The sequence below is a fragment of the Hippocampus zosterae genome, chromosome 5 (assembly GCF_025434085.1).
Source record: "Hippocampus zosterae strain Florida chromosome 5, ASM2543408v3, whole genome shotgun sequence".
NCBI classification, from domain to species: Eukaryota; Metazoa; Chordata; class Actinopteri; order Syngnathiformes; family Syngnathidae; genus Hippocampus; species Hippocampus zosterae.
In genome coordinates this window covers 24090828-24113471 of record NC_067455.1, presented here as the reverse complement: position 1 = coordinate 24113471, position 22644 = coordinate 24090828, and the positions used below count along the sequence as shown (strand labels likewise).

The 22644-nt window shown below is 42.7% G+C and overlaps 1 protein-coding gene across 8 annotated transcripts in view; it reads left to right on the top strand.

The window, feature by feature from the left end:
- The window catches only part of LOC127600226 (CUB and sushi domain-containing protein 3-like), a 782730-nt gene that overhangs the window by 318906 nt on the left and 441180 nt on the right, over nucleotides 1–22644 (top strand). For 7 of the 8 annotated variants that reach the window (XR_007962299.1, XM_052064574.1, XM_052064573.1 and 4 more), the window contains 6 exons: nucleotides 11884–12002; nucleotides 13513–13582; nucleotides 14800–14916; nucleotides 15446–15655; nucleotides 16384–16572; nucleotides 17670–17847. Coding sequence is in view for 7 of the 8 variants with exons in the window: in XM_052064574.1 (XP_051920534.1) it covers nucleotides 11884–12002; nucleotides 13513–13582; nucleotides 14800–14916; nucleotides 15446–15655; nucleotides 16384–16572; nucleotides 17670–17847 (883 nt within the window). In the remaining variant the exon portion in view is untranslated. The remainder of the gene's footprint in view (nucleotides 1–11883; nucleotides 12003–13512; nucleotides 13583–14799; nucleotides 14917–15445; nucleotides 15656–16383; nucleotides 16573–17669; nucleotides 17848–22644) is intronic. The other variant, XM_052064571.1, reaches the window with a different exon arrangement.

The window sequence follows — 22644 nt, the reverse complement described above, 5'->3', positions numbered from 1 at the left end:
CAAGGGGAAATAGGACCCCAACTTCACCCTACATTCTTTGTTTTAAAGAGTTCTCATAGCAAGGTCAAATTCCTCAACAGTGTTCTACTACTACTTCTAGCGGACTAATTCCTTTACACTCCTTCAAATGATTGTTCAAGTTGATCAACAATGCAATGAGTTCCTCAAGGTTGATAGACACATTCCAGACAGTCAGCTGGTCCTTCTAGGTGGTACTAAGCTCTTGACAGAATCTTCTACAAAGAGCATGGTCATCAAAACCTCTCTCTGCAACGAGAGTGCGAAAAACTATGGAATAATCCGCTACAGATTGCCTCCCCTGTACACAATACAACAACCACCCTTCTGCCTTCCCATAACAGGGTAGTTACTACCCTGCTTCAGTTCCTCGAGAGCCATAATCTGCTTATTTTATATCCTCCCTCTCCTCCAAAATACACTTAAATGATCATCTCATCAGTAAATTCTGTAGAGCCTTAGAACTATCAGTTACATAGGTGGATGGTTGCTGATCAAATATTAAGGAGCACAGGTGAACAAATTGCCCGCATAATCAAGGCTCACCACCACAGCGTGATGGCTAAGGCAAAACTGCGGGAGCATGAGGAATTACCAACATGGCAGTGTGGGAATCCAAGGGGGGTGTCATGGGCTTCATCACGGGCTTCATCTGTGATACAAAGATGCTACGACAAGGGAGAGCCTGTCACAATGCCATTAGGAACCCCACTATGACAACAGGGTTCCTATACCCCTATCCCCACAAGTACAACAGCTTAAGAGAAGAGCTATTGATCTCAGAGAGAAGATCATTAAATTGTGGGTCACGGAAGAAAAGGCGAGAGGCAACAGTCAGGGTGACCCAGAGAGATGTTAGCCTCCTAACAGAGCAAAGGAAAGGTGTGAAGCTTAAATAAGAACTGCCTAAGAAAGACAGAAATATGTCCACTGATGAGGCATTTGAAACTGCCAAGCAGACTCCTAGCCTTGGCTACTTGCCTGAAGAGTTACACAAGAGAGGTGAAGGCCAGGAAAATGAACACAATGCTCTCCAACAAACCAGCTCACGTCACCTCTCAGTTGGAAGGTAGTGAGACTGAAACAGAGCACCCACAGGTTAGACAGTGTAATACTGGAAGAGTATATGGGAGAAGGAAAAAATAGCAATGCCCAATGGAATCAGATTTACAGAGTACAGCAACATTCCAGAACAAGAATCATTCATCCTAACTCTGGCAAATATCCAAGCAAGAATATTGAAGATGAGGAGCTGGACAGCACCAGGACATTCCATCAAACAACAGATCTATAACCTGCCTCAGCACCACCAGGCATTATAGCAGCCAAAAGAAGTAGGAATATGGATCAGTACATGAGCAAAGCACACAAAGCCATTGGTAAGAACACTATGGGTGCTAAACACTGGAGTAGGCTCCCAGCTGACTTTGGGCAGTAGGCGGGATACACCCTGAACCTGTTTGCTAGCCAATTGCAAGGCACACATAAAAAAAACAACCATCCACACTCACACCTAAGGACAATTAAGAGTATTCAATTAACCTAACATGCATGTTTTTGGAATGTGGGAGGAAACCGGAGTACCGGTACCTTGAGACACAGGCACAGTGTGAACATGCAAATCCCATTCAGGAAGGTCAGAGCCCGTAATTTAACTCATGACCTCTGCACTGTGAGGCAGATCTCCTAACCAGTCAATCACTGTGCCGCCCTATTATTATTTTTAGTAGTAGTAGTTATTCTCACGAACAGGGCTTGGGAAGTCTGGCTCCTTGAGAGCCTTATGCTGTCTGTTTTAGATCACTCTCATTCAAAAAAAAAAAAAAAAAAATCTGCCGACGTGGTGAGAACATGCAAACTCCACACGGGAAGGCCGGGGCCGGATTCTAACCTACGACCTCTGAGGTGGACAGGCAAATCAGTTGACTAGCGTGCCGCCATTCTTCTTCTTATTATTATTATTCATTAATTCATTCATTCATTCAGCCGCTTGATCCTCACTAGGGTCACGGGGGGTGCTTGAGCCTATCCCAGCTATCTTTGGGCAGTAGGCGGGGGACACCCTGAATCGGTTGCCAGCCAATTGCAGGGCACACAGAAACGAACAACCATTCACACTCACACTCACACCTAGGGACAATTTAGAGTGTTCAATCAGCCTGCCACGCATGTTTTTTGGAATGTGGGAGGAAACCGGAGCACCCGGAGAAAACCCACGCAGGCCCGGGGAGAACATGCAAACTCCACACAGGGAGGCCGGAGCTGGAATCGAACCGGTACCTCTGCACTTGTCACGTCGCGTGTCCGCCAGCAGGTGGCGGGTTTTCTCCCCCGCCATCTGCGCACCTGTCCGTAATTTCGGGCTGATTACCCTCCTATATTAATGAGACTCCGGCAGTTCTCCCACTGCCGGAGAATTCCACACCGTGCCATTGATCTCTCGTGCTAATTCCTCTATTTGTAGATTACTCGTTGCCTTCTTGCCTTGCGGCCTTTACTCTTGCCATTCGCGTTAGTCACTAAATTGAATACTTCGATATTGCCTAATCAGTAGTTCCTCGCACTTTGTTTTTCAGCGAGCGTTTTCAGTTGTTTCCTTATTTCTTCCCTGGTCCTTATTTGACCAGCGTTTTGTGTTTCCGTTTTTTCCCTGTCGGGCTCTTTCTGTTTTTGTCATTAAAGACACTCTTTGCTTTGATAAAATTCTTTCGTTGTCTGTTTTCCGGGGATCCAACTCTTTATTTTTCTCGTTCTGCACGGAGCGATCATTATCGCTTCGGGCAGATCGTGACAGCACTGTGAAGCCGACGTGCTAACCACTGGACTACCGGGCCGCCTTCTTCTTCTTCTTCTTATTATTATTATTATTAGAGATGGAATAACTTCACAGTTACGGTATGGAATGCTTGCAATATAATAAGAATAGAACCCGATTTCCGATGCAGTTCAGACATTGTTGTAAACATAAATAAAAACAGAACACTATTGATTTGCAAATCATGTTCAAACTATATTCAGTTGAATACATGGCAAAGACAAGAGATTTAATGTTCAAAATTATAAACTTTATTTTTTTTAGCAAGTAAGTATACATTTTAATCATTAATTGTACACTTCATAATATGCCATGCATTTTCAGGGAGACAGTTCAAGACTGCAGGCAGGCCAATCTAGTACCCACACTTTTTTACTGCATAGTCATGCTGCTGTAACACATGCAGAATTTAATTTGGCCAGGTCTTGCTGAAATAAACATTGGTGTCCATGAAAAAGATGCTTGGATGGTAGCATATTGTTCCTTAAAACCTCTATGTTCCTTTGAGCATTCAAGGTGCCCTCACAGATATGGAAGTTACCCGTGCCATCGGGACTAACACAGTCCCATACCATCATGGATGCTGGCTTTTGAACTTTGCATCGATAACAAACGAGATGGTTCTTTTCCTCTTTGGTGCGAAGGACACACCGACCAAAATTTAATTTGATATGCAGACTTGACAGACTACAGAACACTCTTCCACTTTCCATCATTCCATCTTATGTGAATTTGGACCCAGAGAAGCCACTAATGTTATTGGGTGTGGCTTTTGATTTGCATCGTAGAATTTTAAGTTGCACTTATGATGGTGTGCCTAACTGTATATACTGACATTGGTTTTCAGAGGTATTTCTGAATCTGTGTGGTGATACCCTTTATCCGTTGATGTTGATTGTTGATGCAGTGCTGCCTGAGGGACGGAAGGTCACGTTGTTGTTGTTCGGCCTTGCCGCTTGCATGAAGTGATTTCTCCAGATTCTCAGAAAATCTTTGGACCATCAATGATGAAATTCCGAAATTCATTGTGGAATATAATTTTTTACACTGTCCAACTGTTATCTCACACAGGTGTTCAAAAGAGGTGAATCTTGCCCCATCTTTGCTTGTGAGCAATTCAGGGTACTCCTACTAATATTACTCGTGCTACAGCGGGGGTCGGGGTATCCCGTCCCTGTGCATTGAGCTTACCAAATGCGGCAATTTTTTCCAAAGCTGGAGATATTGTGCCAGCTGCTCTGCATCTTCCGCAGCAACTTCCTGTTGTTGGAGGTCACCTTCAACGACGTCGAGCCATCGGATGCAAGACTTTCCTCATGGTCTTCTCCAGCCCTGCAGCCTTTGGGTCAAACTGGAGGATGGCTCATGTTGGTTGGTCGGGCGGCAGACGAAGAACATGGCTGAACCAGCGGGTGTGCGATCAATGAAAATGCTCGGGGCTGGCGCGTGCGAGATCTAAGCACTTCATTGGAAACTCGCTGGGGCCACCTGATGTTTCCTAGGGTTCTGAGAGCCCTGCTGTCAAAACCATTGATTCTTGCGGTGATAGTGTCATTCAGGGGCCATGTGTCTGAGCTATTGAGCACGATGGAGAGTATGGCTGAGTGTGAGTCCGGAGCTTCATCTTGCATGAGATGGTCTGATGTCGCATTGGATCCCAGATACACAAAGATCTTGGCAGGCTCTACAATGTCACAACCAATGCGAAGTGGGGGTGGATCTGGTCCATTACCGATATACATTAACTTGTTTTTTGTCCAGCTCACTTGAAGGCCGAGCTGTGCTGCCTCATCACTGTAAATGCGTCTGTCATAGCGTCTGTCAGTCAGGTGGTAGTTGCCAAAGGTATTTTCTGTAAGAATACACTGTTTGTCCATGGTGTCGCCCCTCCCTTTTGTTTTGCTACCTTTTTCAGTGTGGGCTGGGTGCCTCCCTAATCGGTGCACCTGCCTCCCCTCCACACCTAAGAGTCTTCTACTCATCAGCCACTTGCAGCATAAAAGCCAGCCTAAATAGCCACCCGTTGCCAGTTCATCAGTGATCTTTCCCGCTGCACTCGCTTCTGCCAAGCCGTTATGCTCCTGCGTTCCTGCACTCCTTGAATTGGTCATTTTGACTATCATTCTGTTCTTGCCACCTCAACCTGTCCCACCTCCTGACAATAAAACACTTCTGAGTTCAGTGTGTGCGTGAGGGTCCTCTGCCCATCTCTCACAAAGCCTAACAATTCCAAGGATGCACTCGCAGAACCTAAACATTGAATGGTTGATGACGCAGTTAAAGAGGTCGCGAGCCCTGGCAAACACCACTAGAGATGGTAAATCAGTCGGAGTCAATGCCATTAATACAGACAGCTCTCTGCCTTGCTGTAGAGTAGCTGGAGCAGGCCAATTATCTTGGGTGGCGCTCTGAGGCCTCGGAGGATGTTCCACAGTGAGGAGTGGGATACAGTGTCAAACATGGCCTTCAGATCAATGAATCTGATGTACAAACGGTGGTCTTTACGGAATTCACGGGTCTGCTCGATCAGCACACGGACGATAGAGTGTGGTCAATCGTGGAGCGATTGGGCATAAAGCCAGCCTGGAAGGGCATGGCTGAGCAAGATTCTGGTAAAGACCTTCTCAGGGTTGGTGAGCGGGTTTATGTCTCTGTGGTTTCCACAGACAAGCCTGTCACCTTTGCGTTTACAGAAGGGGAGGATGACCCCTCTGGTCCAGTTGCAGGGCAGCTGTTCAGGCTCCCATGCCTGATTGAATAGGCGGGTTCGGCACTTCACCATGCCACCACCTCTGAGCATTTCCCCAGTGATGGCACAGATGCCGGGGGCTTTTCTGATGTTTATCTTCTTCAGTGCAGCTCTCCTCGGGATTACAGGGTCTTTTCAGTAGGGGTTGCTAGGTGGTGCAGCGTTTGCAGCCTCTAGGAGAGTGGGATCAGCCAGGATGGTTCTGTGCTGCAGGAGGAGGCTAAAATGCTCCTTCCAGCACGCAAGGCAGTTGGCTTCTGCTGTAATGAAATTACTGTCTGAGTCTTTTAACAGGGCTGTCTTTATGCGTGGACCGCTATGGGTTTGGCACAGTAGAACTATGCAGTTCATGTTATTGCTGCTGGCCACGGATGCAAGCTGTCGGGCTTCTGCCTCCCAGTACCTCTCGCTCTCCTAAGTGATGGCCACATTACGCAGGTGGTTAAGTTGCCGATATTCCGTGAGATTGCCGAGGAGCCAGGGTTTCACGCCGCTGGTCGATGATGTTTTGTATCCTCTATGAGGACTGAGGCTCAGCGGGGATCGAGCCTTTTCTGTTGCTGGTCCCTCTCTCTGGAATGACCTCCCACTGAACATTCGGCAAGCCTCCTCGCTGCCCATCTTTAAAGCCCTCCTCAAAACTCACTTGTATTATTTGGCGTTCGACTCAGCATGACTTAGATTTGTTTTTGATTTTACTGCTTAGTGCTTTCTACCGCCTTTATTACCGATTCGTCTTACTGTTTATTGTGTATGTTAAATTGCTCCATGTACAGCACTTTGTATGCAGCGATGGCTGTTTGAAAGTGCTCTATAAATACTGTTGACTTGACTTGACTTGACTATGAAATCCAGGGCTTTCTCGGGGAGGATTATAAGCACCCAAGGACATTGTGAAGAGACTGGAGAATATTTTTCTTGAAGGTCGCCCAATCTGTCACCTTGTTGGGTGCCAGGGCATCAAGACTGTGGCGAATGGAGCGACTAAAGTCTGTGGTGTTGTCGAGGTCATTGAGTAGGGAGGAGTTGAGGTGAGGCAAAGTGCTGGTTGGCTCGGATCTTAAGGTTAAGCTGAGCCAGCAGCAGGCATTGTTCTGTGTTGCCAAGCTGTGCTCCTCTGTAAACCCGGCAGTTGGTGACAAATGACTTCTTGCGTCGAAAAATGAGGATGTGGCTCTTGTTCTGCCATCTGGGCTGTACCACGCCCAATGATGGATACGTTTCCGGGGAAACCAAGTGTCAGTGACACAGAGGTTGTTATGATGACAGAATAGGAGGCGGTTGCCCTTAGCGTTTGTGGCCCTATCAACAAAGGTGGTACTGACAGGCGAGCCGGTGGACCGATCACTGCTGGATAGAGTGCCGTTGGTGTCAGCAAGAATGATGGTGACGGCGTGCGGTGGAGCTTGGTTGACAGCCTGGTGGACGTGGTCAAAGAACATGTCCTTCGCATTGTCATCAGCAACATCTGTGGGGGTGAAGGCGACAATCGCAGTCATCTTCTCATGGTGGTTGAGGAGGCAAGCAGACAGTACGTTGTCGCTTCGCGGCGTCCAGCTGATGAGGGACCAATAGGATCATATATTAACAAATCATCTGCCTCCTCACTAAAGGAAGAGCCCGTGCTAGCAATCGGTATTTTGCTGAATGAAAAATATGGAAAAGTGGAATAACATTGAAAGATATGGAATGATGCACATATAAAAAATGATCTGAAATAACATTAGAAAATTTATGGTTTGAATAGGCTGGACAGTTTAAAGTTAGAACAGCCGAATCCATTAAAAAAAAAGGAAACTATCAGGAAAAAAAACTAATTGTAGCTCTGATTTTGAAATGTTGACAAAAATGTGGTATGAGCTTTACAGTTTAAAATTGGAATGGTTTGAATCAGGGAAAACAAAAATTGAGACCCCCGCCCAAAAAAAACAACAACAACGTACATTTAGGCTTTTATTTTCAAAACAAAATGTGATTGGGTTAGGATGGAAATGGTGAACAAAAAAAATGTTGCAACAGTGACATTATGAAAGACATCACAAAAAATTCAGATAAAAGGGCTATTTTCAAACCTTTGTCATGCCACACCTGCCAAAACCAATGAGTGTAGGTGAGGGCTAATGGGATTGATGTTGTAACGCTGTCCTTCAGACGCCTCTTGAAATAAACATGTCCAGTTCATTGCTTCAAGAGTCTCCTCCACTCGAGCAAGTATGTGGCTGGAGCGCAGCTGCACAACTGGAAGCCAAGAAAAACATGCACGGTTCAAGTCGTGATGGTGATAGTGACAAGCAAAATTGTACTTCACAGCAGGTGAAACTTCCACCTTAAGTATGTTTGTTAGCAAAGCGAGCAGTCGTAGAATTTCTCATGAGGAAAGATCAGACCAGTGTGTACAGTATTAAAAATAAACCAGACCCAAGGTTTACCAATGTAATTCTTGTATGTTTTTACTTCAATAGAGTATTTACTCGGCGGATATTTTTTAATGATAAAAATGATCAAAAAATATTTTTAGTACAAAAACAGTCATAAGTTTAGCTTTGTAAAGATTGAATCTCTTTCCGAGTTCTCCAATCGTGTGTAAACTGGGTGCAAATGCTCCATGCCAAAATGTAAAACAATCCACCATCTGTATTGCATTGTTGCAGAGAACAAATGGGTTTTTAACAGCAAGTCCACATCATTTGAGGTCGATCTTACAAGTGTAGGCCCACCCACGGCCAGCATCCGACTCTTTGCCTGGTTTCATGCAGCTCTTAAATTGCTTTTAACGCTGAACTTTGCAGCATGCCTTTATCATCCCCATTGTGTACGTGGTAAGGGGCGGTCACCAGCTGTGTAGCTCGGATGTCTGCCGCGATGGCAAGTCACCTCAAATTAAAACATACACTATTCTGTTTTAGTGATGTCAGAAAGCATTTGCAATTGGAGAGGAGCTTGTGAGTGATTTCCTCCTATTGTGATAGACTTATGTACTGGTAATGGCATGAGGGTGATGGGGTCTTACATATACCTCATACAGTGCATTTACTGTATTAATGAATGGGCTTTGATTTGTAACAATTAAAGATTAATGTTGTCAAATGTGGACATCTTTTTTTATTAAGATAAGAAAATCTTTGTCTCACAATGGAGAAAGTTGTAATTTACAGTAACAAAGTTTGGAAGGAAGAAAGTAGAAAATGTAGAAAACAATGGGTTGTATTGAAACAACTTATCAATACAACCCTTGCAGCTGAAGCCCAGATGACAACCATCTTATGTTAGCACAGTTACTGACAACTAGTGTCATTTTTTTCACTGAAAACACAGTGAACAGTGCATGTTTTACACTAGGATTCCGGTGAGGGTAATGAGAACCTCTCAAAGAATGAATTTCACTATTTGCATCAACCATATAGTAATAGCGACCCACCAGGCTTCTCGTTCTGTCTCCTCTGAAAGGATTGGAACTGGGAAGTAAATTCCTTGTGTGTTTCTTGCATACTTGGCCAATACTTCTGATTCTGTTTCTGCTATTATCTCAGGATCGTGAATTGCGACTGACATAAATTAGGTTTGCATCTCGTGGCGAATGTCCCAACTTATGGTACTTATGTTTTGGTTTGTCACAATACATTTTGACCTCCAGCAAACATTTATAAATGAAGGACTATCTTATATCAGGAGTATTTCCTACAATTCACCAAATAACTTTCTGTCGTCTGTACAAATCATGTTGCAAGTCCAACTTCCCAACTTCCTCGAAGCATCATAAGTCCATGGGTCTCCTACTCATCTAAACCAATTGGAAAAGTCTCACTTTTTAGTCCCTGGTTTCACTTCTAAAGCACACTATTACGCGTCTGATTGAATGCGGCAATTAAATGCAAACAAGATTGAGTAGGCCTGGCTGCAGAACGCAGTGGGAGGTGTGCTTCACCATAGGGTGGACCTAAACATATGGCTCTGCCCACAGAAATTATGAACTGTATTATGACATTACGCATATTTTTAAAAGATAAAAAATGAGAAGCTTCCACCCTTGCCACTCGGGGGAGAGCCAAATGAACTGTTTGACAAACGTTGACGTGTGTTTAAGGGTTCTGAAAATGGGAGTGTCGAGGTCACAGAAAAAAGTTGCGGTCAGAAGACATCTTCCAAATATTGTGTAAAATTGAGTGTGACACATGCAGTATCACATGATCCCATTGGAGGATGCACTGTGTATGGTTGATGTTAGTATTTGGGTTTCAGTCAATCAAGGGTTTGTAATTTTCAATGTTAAATAAAGTGTGAACAAAAACAATAAGCGTGACATGATGAGACAGCACATCATTGAGGAAATAGTTGAACAAAAAAAGAAAGAAGAAAGAAAAGAAGAAAAAGAAAGAAAGAAGAGGAAGGCGTTTAGACATTGAGAACCCATGTGTCAAAGGTTCAGAACAGGGGTGTCAAACTCATTTTTGTCACAGGCCACAATATAGTTTCCCTCGGAGGGCCATTATGGCTGTAAAACCGTATAAATGTTTAATCACCTCCTCATATTATTAAATAATGTATACAGTACACAATTAATAGATAAGTATTTTTGAAATCAAAAGTCGAGACAGGAGAATATTTATAATTTGTTGCACTGTTGTTCAAGGTTCTGTAATAATATACAACACGAAAATGTTTTACATTATTATTCATCATGATTATTTACTACATATGACATTATGAAATTTGGTACAGATTTTGGCATGCGTCATGGAAGTTGACCTGGTTGATTTGCTTTCACGGGCCACATAAAATGATGTGGCGGGCCAGCTCTGGCCCCTGGGCCTTGTGTTTGACACCTGTGGTTTAGGCCTACCATGTTGAGCTGAGCTTCGAACCGCACTCTGTAGCCAGGGCTTACACAGCGAGATATCAGGTACCAATGCATGCATGTCACGGGCATAAAATTGGGGGGGAACAACGTTGAATAGTGTTTCCTAAATTAAATCTCAAGGAAGAGAAAAATACACAGCAAGACAAAAATAAGATGATCGCAAGACTTTTGAACACAGTTTTTGTTGAATGAATTTGTAACACCCATCAAACAAAAAAAAAAGTTTTTGCTGTTATTTGCTTTTTACGCTGTTCTTGCAAGTGTATAAAACCAGAGCAAAAATGCAGCACATATGCTGGTCTCTGCTGGGGATTTTCATCAGGACCCTTCTGCCTCTCCCTAAAATATTATTGTCACCTTTATAAAGAAGTGGTTTTTGGCTAGCCAATTGTGCCAAAATATTACTCCATGTGTAGGTTTACCTCATTCAGTCCACTCGTCTAATGTCTCATGTATTTCTTGAGCGTTCATTGGGTTGTTGTGTGTGCTTTTTTTAAGGCTACATCTCCTATGATTGAACACACCATTAATAGGTCACGACAGTTGCCATGTTTTACAGTCATCAACTCATCTCTAGCACTTGTTTCAAGCCGAAAACTCTTGGGAACATTTGACCAAGAGGTGTTATTATATTGCACGTTTATCTTCTATTTTTAATAGCTTGTGCATTTGCTGTAGCTTTTGGGGCTCAGATGGTCCTTGCACAAACTGTCAATGCAATGTGCCAAGTGTGAAAGTTTTGTTTAGGTGAATAGATTGGACAGTATACGCTACCAAAGTTTTTCAACACTCTATATGCATTCAATAATATAACAGATGAAACATTTACATGCATTTGCTCATGTTTATATCATTTCTAATAGTAATTTAATTTGTGTGTGTCTTTTTTTTTTTTAATATATCACCAGCTCCCCACAGTATAATGATAATGATCCTATTGTGAGGTTCATGTCAGGACGTGTCAGATATTTTCTGGGACAAAGAAAGAAAAAAGAAACGACTCGCCACACAGGATAATTGTCTTCAATATCGGCGGAAGCGGACCTCTGAGAGCGAACGACAGTTGTTGCTCCGCGATCACACTCCGTCTCCGCGAGTTCTACATTTTATTGTAACATATGCAAAATACAAGAAAAACACTGCCCCCGATATTTGCATAGCGCACCCCCGGTCGGGCCCCTCAGTAGTGATTGGAAAGCTGTTTTTCAACACCTTTGTGTGTAGGCATTTGGGGGTGCTGGATATGCACCGAAACGCTTCGATGTGCCCAAATAAATGAAACTTTAAACATGATACAATTTTGCTCATAGATTCCTCTAACAGGACGAGATCATATTACAACATTGGGATATCATTGCATCCCTACTCATAAGCAGGTGTTGGATCCTACATTGTGCAGAAGAATGATTGTTGCCTACACGTATGTTGTGACTCTTTCCTAAGCAATAGGTTTGGATTCGTGCCCCGAACCGCAGCCCCCAACTAATGGCCACAAAGTGGGAGACCGCTACACCGTCGGCGACATGGTTTCCTTCCAGTGTGACGAAGGCTTCTCGCTACAGGTACGTGAAAACATTCTGTGTGAGCAAAGCGGTCCAATGCAGCTTACTATGATAAGCAAATCATATCCACCTGCCCAGAGTGACAATTTCAGTAAATAGCCTATATCACTCATCTTTAGGACAGTATTTCAAAGTTCTTTCCTCCATCTGTTAGTGAGTGATATTAAGATATCCTTTATTTGTCCCGCAATGGGGAAATTACAATTAGAATTCAGAAAGGAAAAACGCTTGGTAGGGAGAGGGAAAAAACACTTTAACTATCCTCTTCCGAACCAGGGAACCAGAGCACCTTGATGAAAAATGGGCTACTGGAACAAAGCGGAGATGGGCGAGATGCGATAACATTGCGCTGCTGGAATGCTACTTCTCAAGCAACCCTAGTCAGAGGGGTTACATGCAGAGAATGTGGGCTAAATGGTTACTTCGAAAACCACAGTCACGGTTGACCACGAAACAACTAGTAGCTCAGTGTTCCAACATCCACAAACGGCAACTGGTGTCACAACTTGAGTCAGATGAGGTACAACGCAGGTTCCATGGTGAAGGGCCCCAGGCTGCCAGATCAAAGGAGGAGGTCATACCAGAGATTGGGAGGCCAGCTCCAATGAATGAAATGCCGACATAATTCCTGTATGTCTGCCACTGTTATGGTAACTGGGTTCTGTTCAGGGAGGTTGCTGTGCTCCTCTCTGACCCTCACCAGCCATTGTGCACTGCTGTTATGTGCAACCTCCTTCTCCCATACAATGGGTCATACAATGATGAGAGACAATAAAATGAATGACATGCCGGCTCAGACGTCGCCCGGCCAAACAAAGTCTGTGTCAGGTGCTGGGGAACCAGAGCACCTTGATGAAAAATGGGCTCCAGGAACAAAACGGAGATGGGTGAGATGCGATAACCAGTACCAGTACCTTTCAGTTTCCAGTCTTGGTGGGTCAGCTCTGTTGTTAGGACCCTGCCACTGAGCGTACACTTTCGCAAGTTGTGTTGCGAACAGCCTTTTATTCGTCTGGCCTCATTCTCTTTCGTGTACCGCTTTAGGCGGCTGGACATGCCTTGGAGCCTTTGTTTGGCAGTTTTGAGTGCTTCAGCTATGGTCATCTGGATGTACCTCTCGGGTATCGGCCTTTTCATCACACCTCTCTGGGCCTCCGTCAATTGGCTCACATCTTTCCGAGCCACCTTGATCTTAGCCTCCACCCGTCTTTTCCATGGTGGCTAAGGTATGTCATGGCTTCCATGGTTGCTCTTATAGCCAAGCATCTCAAGGATCACTGATGCCGAAGCGTATATCAGCTCATTGGTTTCCGTGATCGTTACGGTAGGGATCACCCTCAGTGCTGCATTCACACTTTCCACGAATAAGACTTTAGATGGCAAAATGTCCGACTACTTAGAATACCTATAACACACCAATGAACCTGATTGAACCTGGAAAATGCATTTTAATGCTTTATTTATTCGTGTTTGGAAATTATAAATTGCATTTTTGTGTTTTTCCAAACAGGGTAATGCATATATTACGTGCATGCCTGGTCCTGTCAGAAGGTGGAATTACCCTGTACCACTATGCTTAGGTAATGTCTTTCACTCATTTGATATTCAAGAGCATCAAAAACCATATTTAGTCTTTCCTGTCAATGTTTTATATTTGTTTAGCACAACAGGAGTACAACCTTAAATGAGGCTTTTAATCATTTTAGGGAAAGTAATAAGAGCGCTATGCCTTCATGGTAGCCAAAATTTTGGCTGTGTGGGCCTGAAGGTTGAATTCTCGACTTTCCCGCCGGTTGAAAATCAATAGGGTTTTTTCACCATCTCAATGTATTTTTGTATTTCTGATACCCTTGATGAGCATCAATATTCTGCGCTGCAGATGGCTACTTTCTCAGATGTCGGTTGCCTCACTGATAGATTCTACACATTGATAACCAAACCCTTCACTCACTTTCAACGTCTGATCTTTACATCCCCTCAGATGACATAATTTCACAAACACACACGTTAACACACGGGAACACAGAAACCACATTCCTTTTGTAAATGTTCTGTCCCTGCAGTGGTCACAGTTAACTAAAGATGTAAGTACCGGTACTGGCATTTGTTGACAGAAAGACCCTATTAGACCTTTGTGGGTGTTTGTTCACTCAACCTATACTCAGTCTTTCCCATACTTTCTTGCTGATATACTCACACGAGAGTAGCTGTATTGCTCTTCAAAATGTATTTTATAATTTACTTAGGTTCTCTTTTCCACTGCTCATTTTAAAACAATATGGTCAAGCACGTGCCCACCACCAACATCATCGTCAAATCCCTTTTTCTATGTATATCTGCTTGTGTTTGATAGTCCCCAATGAGGTGGCAATAATATCCCCTAAGGTTTCTAGCCATTTACCACAGACAGTAAACAAGCTGTTCTTATATCGGGAAAGAAAAGAGGGAGGGTTTACTTCCAAGTTCACATTGATTCCTCCTCGAACTGCAATCACTCCTCACCTAGGTGTTTACGTAAGAGCCAAGCTGTTGCGGAGGGTGGTGAGTGAAAAAATGACAAAACAATGGAACGACGCGGATGCATTGAGTGGATGACATTCTCAGTTCTCAGCAATCATTGATGCTGTCGTGTTATGGGCCACTTGTTTCATTGTTATTCAAAGTCATCACAAAGCAGGCAATGTTGTTCTGAGTCTTTGGTCCACATGGGTTTTATGTCAGAGATGTCGACCGCCCCACCACGGAATCATCCTGCAGAGAATTGACATGTTCTCTCTCCTTGGTTGGTCTCCCTCAGCTCAATGTGGCGGCTCCATGTCCGATTTCAGCGGTGTCATCCTCAGCCCAGGATTTCCAGGGAATTACCAGAGCAGCCTGGACTGCAGCTGGAGAGTTCGACTTCCTATTGGCTTTGGTCTGTCACACTGACGGTCACAGCCCCCATCAGCTCCTACTCTCTTCTGTCCTTAATGCCTCTTCCTTATTTTGTGACTTCTCTTTATTGTGCTTCCTTTTATGCAGTCTTCTAAAATCAAGTTACCAGAGCCCTTTTTAAGTATCACAGAACTGCTGCTATCACATAGATTCACTGTTGGTACTTTAGAGTGACTTTTTAAAAAGCTGGAATTGAGAACATCTTATTGGACAATTTACGTCAGATAAAGTGGGATGAAATTGCCCTATCAATCTATAACCTTGGCCCTTCTTTTTTTAATTTAAGATAGTGGCACAATTTGAGGATACAACAGAAGAACAAGATTTAGTCACTACTTCGTATCAATACTTTTTCATTGATAAACCATTTGTAAAACCCTTAGACAGATGTAAAATGTTACCAGTCGCATTGATTTTTGTGGATATGGCCTCACAGTGTCAATTTGTGACTTGGATTCTATTTTCTTAATTTATTTCCCCCCATTAACTCTTATGTTGTGCTTTTTCAGGCATCCATCTGCAGTTTTTGAACTTCTCCACAGAGCCAGTTCATGACTATCTTGAAGTGCGCAGTGGGAATTTGGAGACTGCAACTGTGATTGATCGGTTCAGTGGCTCACTGGTACCCAACTCTCTGTTCAGCACCACCCATGAGACGACGCTCTTCTTCCATAGTGACTACTCCCAAAACAAGCCTGGCTTCAACATTATCTATCAAGGTAAGGTCAAGAAAGTACAGTCAAACATAAACCTATGTAAATCATCTTTACATGTTGAAAATTTAATGTGCAATGTTAAAACAGCACCGAGGGTTACATTTAGCAGTTAGCTGAGAGACTGAAAACATTACGGTGATAGTTGTAATAATGACAGTAAAACACCTTTCAACCCTGAAAGTTAGGAGGGCCAGCCGAAGGGTCCTCCGTCATCTGTCAAAACAAATTGCTGATGCATGTCGTCAGCTGAGTACATTTGTGAACATGTTATACATCTTTTGAAAGCTGAGTTTCTGGAGATTTGAATGGTACCCTACATGTTACAATTGTCAAATGTGAACCGGAACTTGGGGAGACCTCAAGTTTTGATCCTGTAGTGTTTTCAAGTCCTAATCAACATTCTAAATCCATTTTCAAGGCAGATTTTGTGAAAAGAAATTACACGACCATAAGATTCACCTTATTTTTCTGTTTTCGACAATCCATAGTTCAGTGGCAAGAGCATTTACACAGATTATTACAGTATGGGAGAAATATTCATGATGATAAAATTACGAATATTTCATAAAGAGACCAAAACTATGCTTTGTGCAGAACTAACAGTGCAGTCTGTTCATTCCTGGCAATTATATTTTGACAGTTGCAAGATAGTTGTAAATTATTTTTAAGTCCTCTTTTCTGCCTTTTCCTATATTTTGACCAACTCTTTAATTTGACAAACTGTTTAACAGCATACGAGCTCCAAAGATGCCCGGATCCACGTCCATTCCGTAATGGCGCAGTGATCGGCCAAGACTTCAGTGTGGGGATGACCATTACTTTTGAGTGCCTCCCGGGTTATACTTTGCTCGGGGAGCCTTCACTCACTTGCCTGCATGGAGTCAGCAGAAACTGGAATCACCCCATACCTCGCTGTGAAGGTGATTGGCAAGCATCGTGGAGAAACACTCTTTTTGTCATCATTACCAACTGCAGCCACCGACTTGTCGTCCTGAATGTTTCTTACCCACACGAGACATCTCAAACACTTTAACCACCCACATAACACATGTTCATTGCACTATAAATGGATACAGCCCATTAAATTGATATATGAACCATTTGCAAATCTTTATGGCAAAGCCAATCAAGTCTAGTAAATGTCTAGGTGAATCCTCTCACATTGCCCAGCATTAATATGTCAGGACGTCCCCTAATTTTCTTCAGTGATTCCATGAAACACACAATCACTTTTATGGTTTACAACATAGTTTGGTGTTTTGAGGAAAGTGTGGGTAAACCATTTTCTCCTTGCTCTATATCATGCCACATTAGCCCCTTACAGAGAGGCCATTACAGCCGACTTTTTTCCGTCTTTATAACAGCTTACCGTTCTATATCCAATGGGGGGCTTGACATCAACCTGTAAATAATTAATAGTTTCCACTGTGTGATTGTTTAATTAAAGACCTACACCCTATGCCCACACCCTTTGGTGTCAAAACCTATTTGAGCTGCAACTCTGACATCGCCATGCATCTCGTTATCTTAGTGCAACGAGCTATACCGCCTGAAAGAATTCAGACACACAAATGTTGATTTTCTGTCAATCCGACCCAAAAGTGACAGGCGAATACCGACTCTGCTCTGAGGCCTTCGATGCACGAATTTACCAAGGAACCAGCGCAAAAGCAGCAATTTTTCTGTTGGACTACAATTTTTATGTTTTGTCTTTAATCAAGAAGAAACATTGTCTCCAGGGCAGTGCTTTGGCTTTGAGTCCAAGTTCAATGTTAAAGTTACTCTCTATTACGACGATGACAGAAAAGTTTTAATGTCGGAACCACTCAGAGTCATCATGTTCCCAGCAACCAGGGCCACGCAACCCCTGCAGTGGATTTCCGACAACTGCTTACTCGACTCAATTCTTCCTTGAAAGCCTTGAAATAAAGCCTTCCTTGAAATAACCATAGCATGCTGCTATGGTTATTTTGTCAAAATGCCTGTAATACCAAATACATTTGTCTTGAACTTACAGCTCTCTGTGGCGGGAATGTAACATCAATGAATGGCACAATTTACTCTCCTGGACACCCAGCTGAATACCCCCACTTCCAGGACTGCATGTGGACTGTCAGAGTGCCTCCCGGTTATGGCATCGATATCACATTTTCTATTATCGATACTGAACCAATCTACGACTATATCACTGTGTGGTAAGTACTCTCTTGCTTTCTCCTTTTCTTTCTCTGGTCTCATCTCATGTCTCTTATGAGACAACAATGCTCCTAGCTCCTCCCTCCTCAAAACTCTGAGCGTGACCAGGAAGTTGTTCTCATACGTGTTGTTCACATTAAGAAGCATCCCATTTGTCTTAAATGCATGCCGAGGTTTGACGACCAAACATTGAGGAGCTTCCACGGGCTATCTTAAATCAAGGGATGTCTGATGTATCCTCTGCAGAAATCCCATTGCTCCTCAATGGTGGCGTAAAATAAACAGGCCTCAGTGTACTATGTTTACATGAGCTATTGGTTGGCCTCTCACTTTTTTTTCAATTGTTATGTTTGCCCAGAAATTGTATTGATAAAGGATCGGATCATAGTACAGCCTCTCTTAGTGCCTATGCACTGTGAGGTGGATGTGCTAGCCATTCAAACCACCAAGCCACCAATCTAAAAAAACAAACAAACAAAAAACAGAATATTCAATTCAAATGAAGATACAGTATAAACAAATAATTGGCTGTACGGCTGCTGTGGCATACTAGTATATTCTCGACGGTGATTGACTGTCGCTGACTCAACGTTGCTGAAGAAGCAAAAGGAGGAGGAAGAGAAGAAGATTACAAAGAGAAAGAAGATCTGGTGGTCGTAAAAAATAAAGATTTGCGAAAGATTTGGTCCTAAAATAGCCATGACGAACTCTAACATAGAGGTACGCACAGTCAAAATAACGATGAGAGATTGATGGTGTGAAGATTACATTTTGATTCAGCTTGAAAAAAGTACGAACTGGCCATGATGGGCGGGTGGCTCGGCTGTCCTCCTCTGGAAAAAAATATCCTGTCACCCAGTACCTGTCATGTCTTTTTCAAAACCTGCTGTGAAGAGAAAATGTTGGTGACAAAAACAGACAATTTCAAGAAAAACAGGAGAATATATATATATTTTTTTAACACAGGGCACTCAGACATATCTTGACTGCACATGGAGGTTGCAGTGCGCAAAAAACCCCCAACAAAAACGAAGAAAAAAAACAAAACAAAAAACACGGCATTCCTCAACAATACATGCAAAGTACCAGGGAGACAAGCGAGAGCACAAGGTCGCCGATCTGAACCATTCATGTCCTGAACTGTTATTAAGATTCAGAAGCTTGACTATGTTATACTTTTTCTGAATACTTGAATTCCTTTTTTTGTGGAATACTTGATGCAACCCACACAGACTCATAATCTATCTCCATCGGCCCCTACACAAGTTGAGTTTGAGACCGTTGCCCTGAACTGTCTGATGTTCACGCAGTACAAGAATATATGAGTTCTATTTCTCCAATAACTGTCACTCATTTCTCCTTGACTTCTCTCGAATATTCTCTGTGGTTTAGTCAATCTCAGAAAACCTTGAAACTGCCTGCATGTTTGACAACAGATATGTCTGCAAGCATCAATAGGATATCTTTTATTGTGTGGGAATAGGCAATAGCTGCAACGTGCTGCTTTCAAGGATATTTATATATCCATCCATCCATCTTCTAATCCGCTTATCCTCACAAGAGCAGCATTTGTGCTGGAGCTTATCCCAGCTGTCTTTGGGCAGTAGGCGGGGTATACCCTAAACTTGTTGCCAGCCAATCGCCAATCACAGGACACACATAGGCACTTACAATCACACTTGGGAATAGTTTAGAGTGTTCCATTAACCTGCCATGCATGTTTTTGGAATGTGGGAGGAAACCGAAGTATCCAGAGAAAACCCATGCAAAAACGGAGAGAACATGCAAACCCCACAAAGGAAGGCTGGAGCTCGAATCAAACCCTGCACTTCTGCACTGTGAGGTTGAAGTGCTAACCACTGGACCACCTTGCCGCCCTCTTCTCTCTCTATCTGTCTATACTCAATACACACACGCACACACACACACATACACAATTGCTTCATAACCTGATTATAGGGACCAAAATGAACAGAGCTCATTAATATCAATAGTATCACCACATTTTGAAAAAAAATAATTTGAATGAAATAAAATTAATAAAATCAGTAAATCCTTTGGTGTTCAGTTGGTCCACCCAAGAGAATATAAATGCCTAATTTTGTTTTTGTGATGGCAACAGACTCTCAGGTCCAGATGTGGATTAAGCTTTGCCTACAGAGCATTGTCATGGAGACAGTCTGGTAATAACAGTAATGTCTGAGTTATCTCAACTGTTACACTGAGAAAAGGTGTGGGGCTGCAGAAAGTACTTTGTACTCCTCTCAATTCTGCTTTGACCCCAACAATCACAGTTTGCTCCTCTCAAACGTTTGTCTCCATAAATCCCCATCACCATCACATGTCGCTGACATTTCAGAACTGTGCCACTTGTCACTTCCACTTCTTTTGAACACTTGTCAATGGACCAGGAGAATTCCCTGTAATTTTGGCTGCAACTCCATCTCTCAAACTTTGCTGATGCCCAAGAGAAGCTTCATACCAACCAGACAGCCCCAAATAAATATTTGTTATGTCAAAGCAAGATGCATTTTAATGTGATTGTGTTCTATGCACAATGACGCGGCTGAGGTCAAAGGTCAAAGACAATTTAAATTTGTGAGTACAAAACAGTTTAGGACTGAAATGGGCACTCACTTTAAAGTATATTTGCATACACACTGCAGTTTGTCCCATTTTTAAAAACAGAACCAAAAAGATTGTGGCAGTGGTTTAGTACCAGTAACTTGGCAGCAGCACTGTTTTTTCAAAATGGCATTCAACTTAGAATTAGTTTTGTTGATCTGTAACGTGAAATGTTTTCTGTATGCGCTAGGCAAGGGGTGGTCCCAAGTTGATCGCGAGAGGTGGAAGGGGTAAATGGGTGGGGCGGGGGGGTTTCTGGTTTCCGTTTCAGTTGCATTGTTATTTATTTTTATTTACCTGTCATAACCGATGGTATTCTCAATTTTGTCCGCCTATATGTAACAAACTAATACTCCTGTTAGGGCGATGCATTTTAGTGACGCATCATCCTAGGACAAATTTAAGTTGTTAGCGGCCTCATTGCTGGCATAAGTCTTAGACATATTTTCTTGTTTTACTTAACTGATTGTGACTTCAGCACGATACTGAGCGTTGGAGCCGGCTACACCGGAACAAGCACATTATAGACAGGGAACTCCTTTACTTCTACATCACATATCCATCCAGAGGTGTTTAATCCTATTAGTTTGCACAATATGATCCTTTGTGCAATTATTGCATTGAGGCAACTAGTCATTTATTTGAACAAATTGTAGCCACATCTTGGTTCAGTGCATGAACGACACATGGATGAAGTGTGTGTTTGCATTCGCTTCTTCATTGGTTCAGCGGCTTCTTCTACGGAAGACAAGTACCTATTCCTATTTTGACTCAAAAGAACGGTTCTCGTGCGGTGAAGGCACGCTTATTGTCACGGGCGTGGTGGTGGAGGACTCCAAAAAGCAGACAAGAGGGAGGATCAGGGTGAACTTCACAAAATGTATAAATGAAACGCTGAGAAAACCAAATCCAAAACAAGCAAAGTCCTCCAAACAACAAGAATTCAAAGTAACAACAAAACCCATGGCATAAGTAAAAAAAATCGGACGTGATAAACACAAACCAACAGAAGTAGTGACAGCAACAGAGACAGCAACAGAAACAGCATCAATGGCCAGGAGTCCCTTTAACAGAAAACCTACTCATGACATGATGACCAACAAGTGTGCCTCTATTGGGGGAGCCCTACAGAGCCACATATTCGTCCCAAATAAATCAACCGTGACACTTATGTGCTTAAAATGTCCTCTCACATGCATGTAACTGTGGCACAATGCGGATGCCTCTGCCGACATCCTGCAGAATGACTTGCAGGTCAGAATTTGTTTTTTCCTCACAAGATTTTTTTTAACATCTCTACATTCTATCAAAGATATTTTCTATTGATATTGATCATGGGTTTATGAGGATAGCTAATGATGTCATGCCCAGCCCTATGCAGAATCAGATTTAAAATTAGGATATTTTAAGAGTTGGTAGAAAACAATCCGAATGAAAAGAAGTCTGTCAATCAGATCATTTTGGGAAGTCAAGCAACTGCATACAAAACACTATTTGATTTAATTGATGCAGAGTACACGTGAATTCAGTGAATCTAACCATCATGTGTTTAAATGTTACAATACAATACATATACATGCTGATTTATATAGCGCTTTCACAACAGCGGCAGCTGTAACAAAGCGCTTAACAAAACAGTTAACATAAGGTAAAAAAATAAACACAACACATAACATAAAACACAGACAGACATGCAGGCATAACCACTTTTCCATCACACGCTTTGTTGTTTGAAGCAGTTTGTGATCGGCTCCAAGTCAGCATTTAGATCAGTGGTTTTTAAACCTTGTTAGAGGTACTGAATGCAACCAGTTCATATGCACGTTCACTGAACCTTTCATTAGTGAAAAATAAAAAAAATGTATACTTTACAAATTCAAGACATTAAAAAACACACATTTATGAAAAACAGAAAAAAAGTAAAAACAATTACATGTCCTAAGTATAGTTTTTTTTTTAATTGTATGGCGTACTATCACAACAGTCATACGTTGACTACTGAGCGAATTAAATTTCCTACTGCACTGATTGGACAAGCAATGTAATGTGATCATCTACAGTCAGCGATGGACAAGCGAGCATGTCATAACTAATTGACATGTTGAGTCAGGTGTGTCTTAACCTCCATTGCAGAGACCCGTCAAACCCCTGAGACCGATTCACCGAACCCC